At 37.1% G+C, this 13,571-nt stretch overlaps 1 protein-coding gene across 1 annotated transcript; it reads left to right on the top strand.

Annotated features, from left to right (window-relative positions):
• Positions 1-733: 733 nt before the first annotated feature.
• On the top strand, positions 734-13,459 carry LOC307169995 (uncharacterized protein). The gene is made up of 7 exons (XM_079890922.1): positions 734-1,062; positions 4,534-4,869; positions 5,019-5,309; positions 5,383-5,505; positions 5,613-5,654; positions 11,935-12,284; positions 12,740-13,459. Exons 1-7 carry the CDS (start codon positions 957-959, stop codon positions 12,788-12,790), a joined length of 1,299 nt encoding a protein of 432 aa, XP_079747048.1. The 5' UTR covers positions 734-956; the 3' UTR covers positions 12,791-13,459.
• The last annotated feature ends 112 nt before the right edge of the window (positions 13,460-13,571 follow it).

The raw sequence follows: 13,571 nt of genomic DNA on the forward strand, positions 1-13,571 counted from the left end.
AATATTAGATGGAAGGAAAAAATTTACCATTGTGTTTTCTCGCAAATGTTTTGTGTTCTCCCGAAAAACACTGTGCTCCCTCGCAAAAACACACACAGAAGTTTGATAATGCATTGAAATGCAAATCAAATTGAATTGTCCTTTGAAAATTACATTTCACGTATTGAAATAAAAAAAATATTGTAAAAAGAAAAAAAAAACATTAATGTCGTGTGAAGAAATAAGTCTGTGTACAATTCATTTATTCATTTTTCAATGAGTGAACGCAAAGTTTCTCAGGGGAATGCAAAACATTTGTGAATAATAATAATTACTATTTATGTTATTAAATACTTACATTTATTGTGGAAATAGTGTTATTAGCCTACAATAGTAGTCTAATATTTCTTATTTTGTTTATTATTTTATAAAGTAATAATAATAATCAGCTCAGCTAGTCGAGAGATTTAGATGATGACAGAAAATTTTTGTATTTTCAAGTGCTCAACCAAAACGGGTGGATTTTGTTTGTATTGTGATTAGTGATATTGGACTATGTAAACATAACTGACTTCATGTTAAGCAAGAGAGTCTGCCATTTAAAAAAAAAAAAAAAAATTATGGTGTGCATAAAGGGACATTCTGCATTGTGTTTATTAGTTTGTATGTTTTACTCAGTCACGTGAAAAAGTTTCGATGATACAGGTTATTCAGGTTTACCAGATTACTCAAAATCCTCCCACAGAAACTTCCTGATATTCAACTTACCAATTTTTCCTCGAGACGTTTACTGGTTTACCAGCAACCATTAGGAGTATAATTCAAAATATAGTCTCTATTTTTGTTAAGTCGGTTAGATATAATAATATTAGTTACATTATTAATTAGATAAAATTAGCCTACCGGTATGTTAATCGTCGCTGTCAGCGCGTTTAAGAAACTGTGTGCTGAAAGATGAGCTAGAGAACGCACCTCCGATGACCAAATACACTTCAACTTTAGGCTATTTTAAATCAGATTTCATTTTAATCTACATCAGCGTAATGATCTGGCTTTTATTGACCTACTTTTTACTCTTGAAAGGTAAGTACAGATTTTGAAAACCTTTCGCTTTCATACGTTTCATTCATTTCGTTTTTTGTTGTTGTTGTTGTTGTAGGGTTCAAGCGTACATGTTTAGTTTTACCATCCATTCATTGTGTTTCCAATCTTTAAAATAATACATTGAAAATACAGCAATTATGTGATAAACATGTTTCCAACATGTTTTATTTGGTTACTTATTGATGTCCAACAAAATACTTTTGCACTTAAAATTGCACGCATGCTCAGCTCATCTGGTTCTCATCATGTCAAACGTGTCCGAAAGAAACAGTTCTCGGTTCTGTGCTGGTGATCAACCGCTGAACCTGTACGTTCGGTAGTTCGCGCATGCTCAGTATCAGCTGCTCGTGCTCATGAGTTCTCTCAGCACAACACGTCTCAGTTGCAGTGAAATGTTGGAGTTACTGGAATAAAATATACTCCGGGATACTAGCTAAGTTTCCATCCACTTGTCAATCGAATTATCTGAAGTTCGGTAAAAAAAAAACTCATGCGAATAAAGCTGGTGAAAGTGTGTTTCCATCCAACGGCTTTAAAGTGAATAAAAACCTGTGCGTAATGACGTCACATGCTGTTTTGCGATCAAATTGGTATATAGAATTGATTTGAGACATTTTAAGGTGTTTCCATTCATTTTCGCACTGAATCGCACAACATTCAAGCAAACATTTGCGAACAAAGTTTTGCTAGACAAAATGGATTTATACAAATAATATTTCCATCAGCGTTTATCGCATAAGCCGTATATCGGTCAAGATAAAATCCGATGAGACCGAACGTATTTCATTTGAGTCGATATTTATGAAATTCAGTCAAATTTTACTGTTTCCATAAGGCATTTTTCATTCGATATCACTTAGGCTAATTCAGCTAAAAACGTGTGGATGGAAACATTGGTTTATTTCGAGTCGGTAGGACTGTCAGGCATGTTTCGAACGATTCAGTCTGATTTAGTGTAGCCTATTAAAAGTAATTTACGTTACTCATCATAATTCACTTAACTTACCGGATATCTGCATCCACCATTTTGTTGTTCCTGTTCTTGTAAAATATCTTGCTGAATTTGAAACGTAGTTGTAGCTAATTATATTTATTCTTAAATGTTTTCAGTGAATACTACTGTAATTGAGTACAACCGAGTAGCTGTAATTATTTAAAAAACTGGTCAAAAGTAAATAGATTTGACTACATTTTTGTTGTTGAGTGTTTTATTTACCTTTGAGTTAAAATCTAGTACTAGTACTTTTCAAAAATGTATTAATACTACAACCCCAAATCAGAAAAAGTTGGGACACTGTACAAATTGTGAATAAAAACAGAATGCAATGATGTAGAAGTTTCAAATTTCAATATTTTATTCAGAATACAACATAGATGTCATATCAAATGTTTAAACTGAGAAAATGTATAATTTTAAGGGAAAATAAGTTGATTTTAAATTTCATGGCATCAACACATCTCAAAAAACAAGTAATAAAAACTCAGTGAGTGTTTTAGCGCAATTTTCTCACCTCATGGGATCACAACACTAAGAGATAGTAAATCTTTTCCTGGATTTTTTTTGTGCGTTCCCGAGATTAGACCTTCCTTAACATAATGCCGAAAACCCGAAGTCTCTAGGTGGTCTGGTTGAGGAGTAGATAGAAGTGCAAGATTGGTGCGCACAGACGCACAGAACAGAAATCATGAGTTAACAATCGCAATTTGTCCGGTGGAAAATTGCGCTAAAAAGTTGGGACAAGGCCATGTTAACCACTGTGTGGCATCCCCTCTTCTTTTTATAACAGTCTGCAAACGTCTGGGGACTGAGGAGAAGTTGCTCAAGTTTAGGAATAGGAATGTTGTCCCATTCTTGTCTAATACAGGCTTCTAGTTGCTCAACTGTCTTAGGTCTTCTTTGTTGCATCTTCCTCATTATGATGCACCAAATGTTTCTATGGGTGAAAGATCTGGACTGCAGGCTGGCCATTTCAGTACCCGGATCCTTCTTCTACGCAGCCATGATATTGTTAATGATGCAGTATGTGGTCTGGCATTGTCATGTTGGAAAATGCAAGGTCTTCCCTGAAAGAGACGACGTCTGGATGGGAGCATATGTTGTTCTAGAACTTGGATATACCTTTCAGCATTGATGGTGCCTTTCCAGATGTGTAAGCTGCCCATGCCACACGCACTCATGCAACCCCATACCATCAGAGATGCAGGCTTCTGAACTGAGCGCTGATAACAACTTGGGTTGCCCTTGTCCTCTTTAGTCCGGATGACATGGCGTCCCAGTTTTCCAAAAAGAAATTCAAATTTTGATTCGTCTGACCACAGAACAGTTTTCCTCTTTGCCACAGTCCATTTTAAATGAGCCTTGGCCCAGAGAAAACGCCTGCGCTTCTGGATCCTGTTTAGATATGGCTTCTTTTTTGACCTATAGAGTTTTAGCCGGCAACGGCGAATGGCACGGTGGATTGTGTTCACCGACAATGTTTTCTGGAAGTATTCCTGAGCCCACGTTGTGATTTCCATTACAGTATTATTCCTGTATGTGATGCAGTGCCGTCTAAGGGCCAGAAGATCACGGGCATCCAGTATGGTTTTCCGGCCTTGACCCTTACGCACAGAGATTGTTCCAGATTCTCTGAATCTTTGGATGATATTATGCACTGTAGATGATGATAACTTCAAACTCTTTGCAATTTTTCTCTGAGAAACTCCTTTCTGATATTGCTCCACTATTTTTCGCCACAGCATTGGGGGAATTGGTGATCCTCTGCCCATCTTGACTTCTGAGAGACACTGCCACTCTGAGAGGCTCTTATACCCAATCATGTTGCCAATTGACCTAATAAGTTGCAAATTGGTCCTCCAGCTGTTCCTTATATGTACATTTAACTTTTCCGGCCTCTTATTGCTACTTGTCCCAACTTTTTTGGAATGTGTAGCTCTCATGAAATCCAAAATGAGCCAATATTTGGCATGACATTTCAAAATGTCTCACTTTCAACATTTGATATGTTAATATGTTATCTATATTCTATTGTGAATAAAATATAAGTTTATGAGATTTGTAAATTATTCCATTCCTTTTTTACTCACAATTTGTACAGTGTCCCAACTTTTTCTGATTTGGGGTTGTAGTTAGATTTTAACAGAGCTCAACCATGCTAATATTGCATACAAGGCTCACTTGTGGGCCACATGAAATTGTATTATTTGACTCATTCTTGATGGAGTTATGGCACTACTTTGGTTCAGTTCTGGCAAAGAAGATGTGGGCCATATCTGGGCCGGCAAACGCAATCTAATCTGGGCCACGCTCATGTCGCTCCAACTCAAAAAGAGGATGTTAGACACAAAATGCCATAAATAAAGAGTGAATAGGATAGAAAACAGCAAGGTCAATGATAAAATATTCAGTTTATATCTGCATTTAAGAAAGTGTCTTGGGTTGTTCTTCAGGTGTGTTTGGTGATGATACAGTGAAGACATTATCCGTGATGGAGGGAGATTCTGTTACTCTACAAGCTGATGTTACTGAAATACAGAAAGCTGAGCTGATACTGTGGACATTTGGACCTGACAGCACTCGTATAGTTCAGATCAACAGACTGGCCAATAAGGTCTCATTATATGATGATGTTCTTGGCGGGAGATTCAGATTCAGACTGAAGCTGGATCATCAAACTGGATCTCTGACCATCACAAACACCACAACTGATCACTCTGGACTTTTTCAGCTACAGATCATTGGTGGAAAAGAGGTCCCACCAAAGAAATTCAGTATTATTGTTTCTGGTGAGTCATTCTAGTTTAATTGCATTGCAGTATTGAACTATTTTGTATTTGCCACATTTATATTTATGATCATATCAAACTGGTGCATTAAGAGTGTTGTTTGACACTTACAATCATTTTTTTTAATAATATTCTCTCATGTTTTCCAGCTCGTCTGCCTGTTCCTGTCATCATCAGTAACTCTTCACACTGTTCTTCATCATCATCATCATGTTCATTGGTGTGTTCATCAGTGTTGAATGTGAGTCATGCGACTCTCTCCTGGTACAAAGGAATCAGTGTATTGTCCAGCATCAGTGCGTCTGATCTCAGCATCAGTCTCTCTCTACCTCTGGAGGTGGAATATCAGGATAAAAACACCTACAGCTGTGTGCTGAACAATCCCATCAGCAACCAGACCACACATCTGGACATCAACACACTCTGTCACACATGTTCAGGTACGACAACGGTCCATTTATTCACAGAGATGTTCTCAGATTCTGTTTGACTCTGTCTCTTTTTCCATTATAGCAGCAGGTGAAATAGCGCTGGTGTGTGTTTGTGTTCTGGCTGGGGTTGCGGTTGCGACTGCAGTTTTGTGTGGTATTTACCGTTGCCATCAACACAAGACATCTAAACAAGCAGATCTACAGGGTAGGTGTTACCAACAGCTAATTTCATAAAATAAACATTTGAGTTTTATTAAAAGGTTGAATTTACTTCTACTTCATTCTTTAAATTGAGTCATTGTTTTTATACAGGCCAAGCAGATGGAGATGAACTTACTGCTATTCTAACTAATGGTAAGATACAGTTTAAATAGTGATGCACTGAAATTTTGCCAGCCAAAAAGTTTTAGATTAAACAACAAAAAACTAATTTTTGGTTTCGTCCAGAATGGTTTAAGAGGGCAGAAAAGATTGAAACAGAAACAGTGACATCAGATGAGCCATGACTGGCCTTTAAATTAATATATATATATATATATATATATATATATATATATATAAATATATATTCCTTGAGTTTTTTTTATTATTATTTTCAACCCTCATTATAATTCTCTGCCTGAAATGATCGGTAATACTTTAGTTTAGGGTCCAATTCTTACTATTAGCTAGTAGCTTATTATGACCGCCGCTAGCATAGCTAGTTATGACCGCCGCTAGCATAGCTAGTTATGACCGCCGCTAGCATAGCTAGTTATGACCGCCGCATAGCTAGCGAAGCGGTCATATAGGGATTGTCAAAGTTTTTTTTTTTTTTTTTTTCGTCATCTACTTCCTGAATTTTTGGTCAACGATACCAGGGACACCGAAACACCGGGGAACATGAAATTTGGTGGGCATGTAGCCCCACTAGACTTTTACGGAAAAATTTCGTTTGGTCCCCGGGGGCCACTCCCCCCCCCCGCGCTGGGCCCCCCGAAACCCAAAAAATGCAGTTTTTCCTAAATAACTACCTGAACCGTGGCACCGAGGATGAAGAAATTTTTATGGTATGTTGGTCTTAAGGGCCCACATCAACCTAGCCCATAATCACTCATTTGTGATTTGCGCCCTTCCCATAAAAAATGAAAATGCAATATTATTCTGCTTTAATCGCCCCTATCTTCAGTTGAAATGTTCAGAACTGCACCATATTTCATGTGTATGATTAACTTGACATCCTCTGGGGGTATGCTAAGTTTCGTAGAATTTCATCCGTGGGGGGGTATAAAATAAATTCATTTATGTGCACATTTAGTGACTGTACACTCATCGGCCTGTAGATGGTGCTGTTGAGCGAAGGGTTGCTTGTTTAGGATGATACTGTCACACACACACATGCAGGAATACAAACAAACGCAAGCATGCACACACACTGACATCCACACGCACAGACACACCCATACACACACATACAAATCCACATGCACAGACACACACACACAAACACACACGCGCACACACATGTACGCACGCATACATACACGCACAGACACACACACACACAGACACACACACACACACACACACACACACACAGACACACACATACACAAACACACACACACAGACAGACATGCACATACTACTACTTTTTTTAGGTATCAGCCATATACCCGATTTACCAATACCCAATGTGTTATGCTTGGGCAGTATACTAATGAGGTGGGTGGGACATGTTTCATGCCATGTTAGATCACATCCTGAGAGTCTACGCTTTCAGAAAATATATAGTTTATATAGTTGAATCAGTTTTCTCTTCATGGTACAGACCAAAATGTATTATGTGTACACTTTCTTCACCTAAATCCATAAAATCCCATTAATTTAAATGAGACATTTACTTAAGTGTTCTACTAGGTACAGAGGGAATGAGTTTAATTTTGTTAACATTGTTTTTTTAAAACTCTGGGACCAGGGCTACAAGATAAAACCACTTTTTTGGGGAAAAAATGTTTTTTATTTCAGTAAAACACAACAAACCCATGCCAAAGTCAGATAACTGACTTTTACCATCAACAGGCACCTCAACCGTTTGGTAGAGGTTTGTAGAAATTGAATGGGAGGGTCCTTTGAAAAAAAAAATCACAGATTTTTCATACTTAGTATGTATAAGTATATATACTATTTTGATCCCGTGAGGGAAATTTGGTCTCTGCATTTATCCCAATCCGTGAATTAGTGAAACACACTCAGCACACAGTGAACACACAGTGAGGTGAAGCACACACTAATCTCGGCGCAGTGAGCTGCCTGCAACAACAGCGGCGCTCGGGGAGCAGTGAGGGGTTAGGTGCCTTGCTCAAGGGCACTTCGGTCGCTTTTTACTGATCGGGGTTCGAACCGGCAACCCTTTGGTTACAAATTTGAAGTGCTAGCAAGATAAAACAAAAAAATATTTTTTTTCATCACTTTATCATGGTGTGCATGTGAAAGGGTTAATGATTGAGCACCCATCGGCCTGTATATGGTGGTGTTGAGTGAAGATTGGGTGAGAGAGTTGATGTTGAAATGTCTTTTCTGCTGAGATAAACACACACATTCATGGACACACAACCCCCTCTTGTAATGTTGCAACATGTTATAACATTCACACAGTTATAAACTGGAACATATACATATGCAGGCACACACACATTCACACAGTTATAACTGTACATACTCCAAAACCTACATAATTCAAACCCTGACAAGATCATTTTCTTAGACACTTCAGTTAATTATAGTCATTAAAAGGTCAACTCACTCACATATTGGACTCACTCAGAAGGTTGCGTTATGGTTATGTGTTATGTGTAACATAACACTATAAAAGGCTCTTTTATAGCAGGACTTTGTATTTCTCATGTTGATACTTTGCATGGTTGTTATCCATTGTTATCATTTGATGACATAAATCTCTTCTGTGAATTATTAAACAAACTGCCGATGTAGCATGAAAAAGACTTGCTTGAACACAATAAGTGTGTTTTTGAAACTCATTTTTGTAATACATTATGTAGGGAAAACCACTGTTATGGATGTGACGTTTTCACATTATGGATGTTAAGTGTCTAAACTAATGACTTTTGATATAAAACTTAAATAGTAATGGCAAATAATTACAAAACTCTAAATTATCTATGATCCACAGGAATACTCCAGACAGTCTTTTAAAATATACAACTTATATACATAAACACGCAATACAGCCAAATTGCTCCACGTCATTTATTTTTGTGGAAAGCCAGTGCAGGCCTGAGCGGCGGTCATATTTTGTACCGCCATGCGGTACATCTAGTTAGCATGCATATTACTAGCATGTTGGCTCTTTATTAGTACTTCTAAAGCACATATTAATGCCTTTATCTGCATGACCATATTCTACATCCCTTAATCCTACTCAATACCTAAACTTAACAATTACCATACTAACTATTAATTTGTAGTAATTAGGAGTTTACTGAGTTGAGATTGGCATGGTTTTATTTCAGTTAGCCTAATAGCTGGTTTGATTTGCATTGAGAGATGATCTTATGGAAAGTACCCCATGCCAATCTCTAGGTATGGTGAAGGCTATGTGATGATGTGGGGCTATTTTAATTCCAGAGGCCAAGGGAACTTTATCAGGATGCATAGTATCCCGGGTCCATGAAGTAACTGGCCTTTAAAAATAAAAATCTGCCTTCCTCTATGGGAATTTAACATAGGGGTGTCCAGACTTATGCACCCTGTATTTTAAGGAAGAACATTTATTTATTTACGATACATTATTCATTCACAAAGAAAATTGGTGTCCTTAAAGGTTGGATTTTTCCTAATTTTTTTTAATTAAGGCATTAAGTTCAATTTCCAAAAGATGATTTTTTATTCCTCTTTTTTGTCAACTTTAGCATGGGTGTCTAAACTTATGCATAGCACTGTATATACATCATAAAAGTGCATCTATCCATGATAAAAGTGCATCTATCCATGATAAAAGTGCATCTGTCCATCATAAAAGTGCATCTATCCATGATAAAAGTGCATCTATCCATCATAAAAGTGCATCTGTCCATCATAAAAGTGCATCTATCCATGATAAAGGTGCATCTGTCCATCATAAAAGTGCATCTATCCATGATAAAAGTGCATCTGTCCATCATAAAAGTGCATCTATCCATGATAAAAGTGCATCTATCCATGATAAAAGTGCATCTGTCCATCATAAAAGTGCATCTATCATAATAATAATAATAATAATAATAATAATTTAGTCCTAATTTGTAAGTCGCTTTGGATAAAAGCGTCTGCTAAATGACTAAATGTAAATGTAAATAATAGGCTAGTTGCACGTGGCCGCCATTTTGGATTTCGGATCAGCGAGGGTGTGCTTAGACACTTCCGGTTTCGCATTACGCCCTGTGTAGGGAGACGGAGAAAGCCGAAATTTATCTTTTATAGTTGTTTATAGAATCAATTATCATTTAAAATACTACTAAGATCCATATTATCACACGAGCTAATTAAATGCACGGATGCATAGTCAGATTAATGAATGAAATACAACTGTTCACGAACAGAAGATTGTATTTGACTCATGCTGCATACGCAATGACAGTTATGCCGCCTACTGTAAATATAGAGCTACAACTACGATTAAATTTATTTGCATAAAATGCACCGTGAACATTCACATGTTTACCCTTTGATAGGCTACAATTTATCTCCATAAATACTATTTTCTCAATTCTGCATGCATTTTTACTTACTTATATCAATTGCTCGATCAATATTATCATCACGTATTTTACATTTACATTTTTACTGTAGGTACCACAAACAATTTAATATAGGTAAGTTTGTGTATATTTTACTCGTAGTACAATACTGTATGTGCTGCTTATAAACACCAGACAGATTATTATTATTATTTATGAAACAGATCTTGTCACTTGCACAAAATAAATGCAGTAGCTAATAGAAAGCATATAAACGCACAGGTGAAATACACTGAAAATTATATGCATTTAAAAATTTGGTCGGGTTGAAGTTATCCCTCGGGATCTTCTGCATCCACTCAGCCCGTACCGCAGCGTCAACGGGGAATGTATGAAAGCTGACTTCTCTGTTGTAACGTGACGAAATGGTACAAAACGGCACACAGCGATGAAGTGCTGAGGCTGTCACCGTCTGAAAGGCAAGTCACCTCTCTTGAATACTCATTGTGAAAAAAAATATCTCTGTGGTAATGGAACTCGGTCGCTGTTGTCTCTCGCTCTCGCTGTCAGATCACGTTAGTTTTCACTGGAGGTACTGGCCCACACACTCAAGTTCGAACATCAACGGTCGCCGTGCATGGAGAGAATTGTAGCCTATCACAGGGCAAACATGTGAATGTTCACGTGCATTTTATGCAAACAACTCTAATCGTAGTTGTAACTCTATATTTACAGTAGGCATAATTGTCATTGCGTATGTGTATGCAGCATGAGTCAAATACAATCTTCTGTTCGTGAACAGTTGTATTTCATTCATTAATCTGACTACGCATCCGTGCATTTAATTGCCATTAGCTCGTGTGATAGTAATATGGATCTTAGTAGTATTTTAAATGATAATTGATTCTATAAACAACTATAAAAGATCAATTTCGTCTTTCTCCGGCTCCCTGCACCGGGCGTAATGCGAAACCGGAAGTGTATAAGCACACACTCGCTGATCTGAAATCCAAAATGGCGGCCACGTGCAACTAGCCTATAGTGCATCTGTCCATCATAAAAGTGCATATATCATCATAATAGTGCTCCACGTGGCTCCAGGGGTTAATAAAGGCCTTCTGAAGTGAAGCCATGTGTTTGTGTAAGAAAATTATCCATATTTAAAACTTTATCGACTAAAATAACTTACGCAAGTCGACTTACACCAAAGAACACTTGATGTATGACGTAGGATGTTGTAGTAGCGTAAGCTTAGACGTCTCTCGTGGTTCAAAAAACATGTTCACAAAACTGGGCACCATTTCATTGTGCATCAAGTTCAAGAGTTACTCTTTTGGCGTTAGTCGACTTGCGTATGGCCGTCTGCCGGAAGCTAGTTATTTTAGTCAAAGTTTTATATATGGATATTTTTCTTACACGAACACATCGCTTCTTTTTATCTTTAATCACGCTTTGATGGACTTCCAAAAAAATATAAGCATTGACTCCCATTATAAAGCTTGGAAGAGTCAGGATATTTTTTAATATCTAGGATGGCTTGAGGGTGAGTAAATCATGGGGTAAACTTCATTTTTGGATGAACTATCCCTTTAAGAGACTGAATGCCAGTGGGCGGGGCCTATGGTGTGATGATGTATAACTATTTGTTGATGTCCTGCTCTGGAGGCGGGCATATGCAAATGTATTTGCTGGTGTTACATCACGGATCCCGCAATATCAAAATGAGCAGTTTTAGGAGCTTGATTAAATAAATGCTTTGTTTTTAAAATCTATAACTTCAGCATCATTAATATCTGTACATTTAGTTGTAATGACTCATGGTAGGAAGTCTCATGGTTTGCTGGACAAGATCTGTTACACACAGTGTTGCACAAGTTTGATCCCTGTCTGAGAAACTCTTTCTGTTTGTTCTCCAGGTCAATTTGTTGAGACAGATGAAATCAATACATTATTAGTGACGGTAGGACAACCTGTGACGCTACACACTGATATCACTGAAATACAGGAAAATCAGCGGATATGCTGGAAGTTTGCTGACTCCAAAGAATGCAGTTGCGCTGAATTTATCGTCATCGCTAAATGGGATAAAACAAATGATGAGGAATACTTATATAATGAAGAAAGATTCAAAGACTGTTTGAAACTGGATCACAAAACTGGATCTCTCACCATCACTAACATCGCAGCTAATCTCGGTGGACATTATAAACTCCACATCACCAGCGAGACACAGAAGATCTCAAAGACGTTCAATGTTGTTGCTCTTGTGAGTTGGTTGAGTCTTTTAAAGTCATAACTGTCTTACTGAAGTCTGTAACTGATCAACTATTATATATGGCAAGTGAATGTGAAGAAGAACCCCTAAAGGGACGTGGTGGTGGGAAAATTTGGGATGGGAGAAAGAGATATTTTTCAAATCTTCCCTCGCAAAAACTGTTGTGAGCTCGGACAGAGACTTTAATGTCCCGCTGGGAATGTTTCAGAGCTCCATATGTTAACAATGGAGCGTTTCATAGTGTTTGAACTTGGACTCAAATATAAAGAAATGCAGTCAGTGCTTAACTCAAGGAGTTGTCCACCACCATGTCCCTTTTAGAGCCTCTGTAGAAACCATCTTTTTGAAATCAAGACACACATGATGATTGATGATTAGATTAATGGGAATATCAGTTCAAACACTTTCCCTGTTTTTACCTTCAATGCTTCTTTGTTTTCTAACAGGTTCCAATAATAAGAGAGTGCAAACCCCAGAGGAGACTAACCTGCCCTTAACAATGCAGGAGGACCATAAACACTGGATATCCACATTTGAATTCCAAGAAACATTTCTATTTTTACAACCATCTAAAATCCTAAGTGACAAAATCAGTAAAGTTGAGCATGCAACAAAAGCCGACTTAAGAGAGTGTATGTTTTGTCACACTTAATGGTCAGGAGACAGTTTCTACAGTACTATAATAACCAACAGTATTATAAACCGCTGAACTCTTATCACACTATAGTATGAAAAGGCAAGATGAAATGCCTCTGTGTAAAAAGGGGGAGGGGGGGGGGGTATTCTCCATGATTAATAATTTTATTGTTTACATTTTATGCATTTTTTTTTTCAATGCAAACTCAAGGTGCCCTGGAAAGGCAACATACAAAAAAAGTATTGGCGTTTTTCACTATATAATTAGGAAATAGTTAGGCTGTTTAGTTTTTAGTAACTTTTTTTCTGATGAAATGCTCTTGATGATCATTGTTTTTCCATCAAAGAAAAAGTAAATCTGGGGGAAGAAATATATTACCAGATGTTGACAACTTATTCAAATCAAATCAACTGCAGTTGTTAAATGTTTTCATGCTTTTTAGCATGTATAATTGTAAAACAATATTTGTAATATATATACACTTTAAACTTTTTTCTTTCTTTAAATTTTTTCATTAAATATATTTTCTAAATAAATATGTGATGGTTGTTTGTATGATAAGAGCCCCTAAAGGGAAATGGTGATGGAAAAAATATTAGATGGAAGGAAAAATTTGACCATTGCATTTTCTCGCAAATGTT

The sequence above is a fragment of the Squalius cephalus genome (genome assembly GCF_949319135.1).
Source record: "Squalius cephalus genome assembly, chromosome: 13".
NCBI lineage: Eukaryota > Metazoa > Chordata > Actinopteri > Cypriniformes > Leuciscidae > Squalius > Squalius cephalus.

What these genes read in the sequence shown, in the direction of transcription:
- LOC307169995 (XM_079890922.1), top strand. Translation starts at nt 957, where the DNA reads ATGACCAAATACACTTCAACTTTAGGCTATTTTAAATCAGATTTCATT. An exon ending in TAAACAAGCAGATCTACAGG is followed by an intron (nt 5,506 to 5,612) that starts GTAGGTGTTACC and finishes GTTTTTATACAG; the next exon opens with GCCAAGCAGATGGAGATGAA. An exon ending in CGTTCAATGTTGTTGCTCTT is followed by an intron (nt 12,285 to 12,739) that starts GTGAGTTGGTTG and finishes GTTTTCTAACAG; the next exon opens with GTTCCAATAATAAGAGAGTG.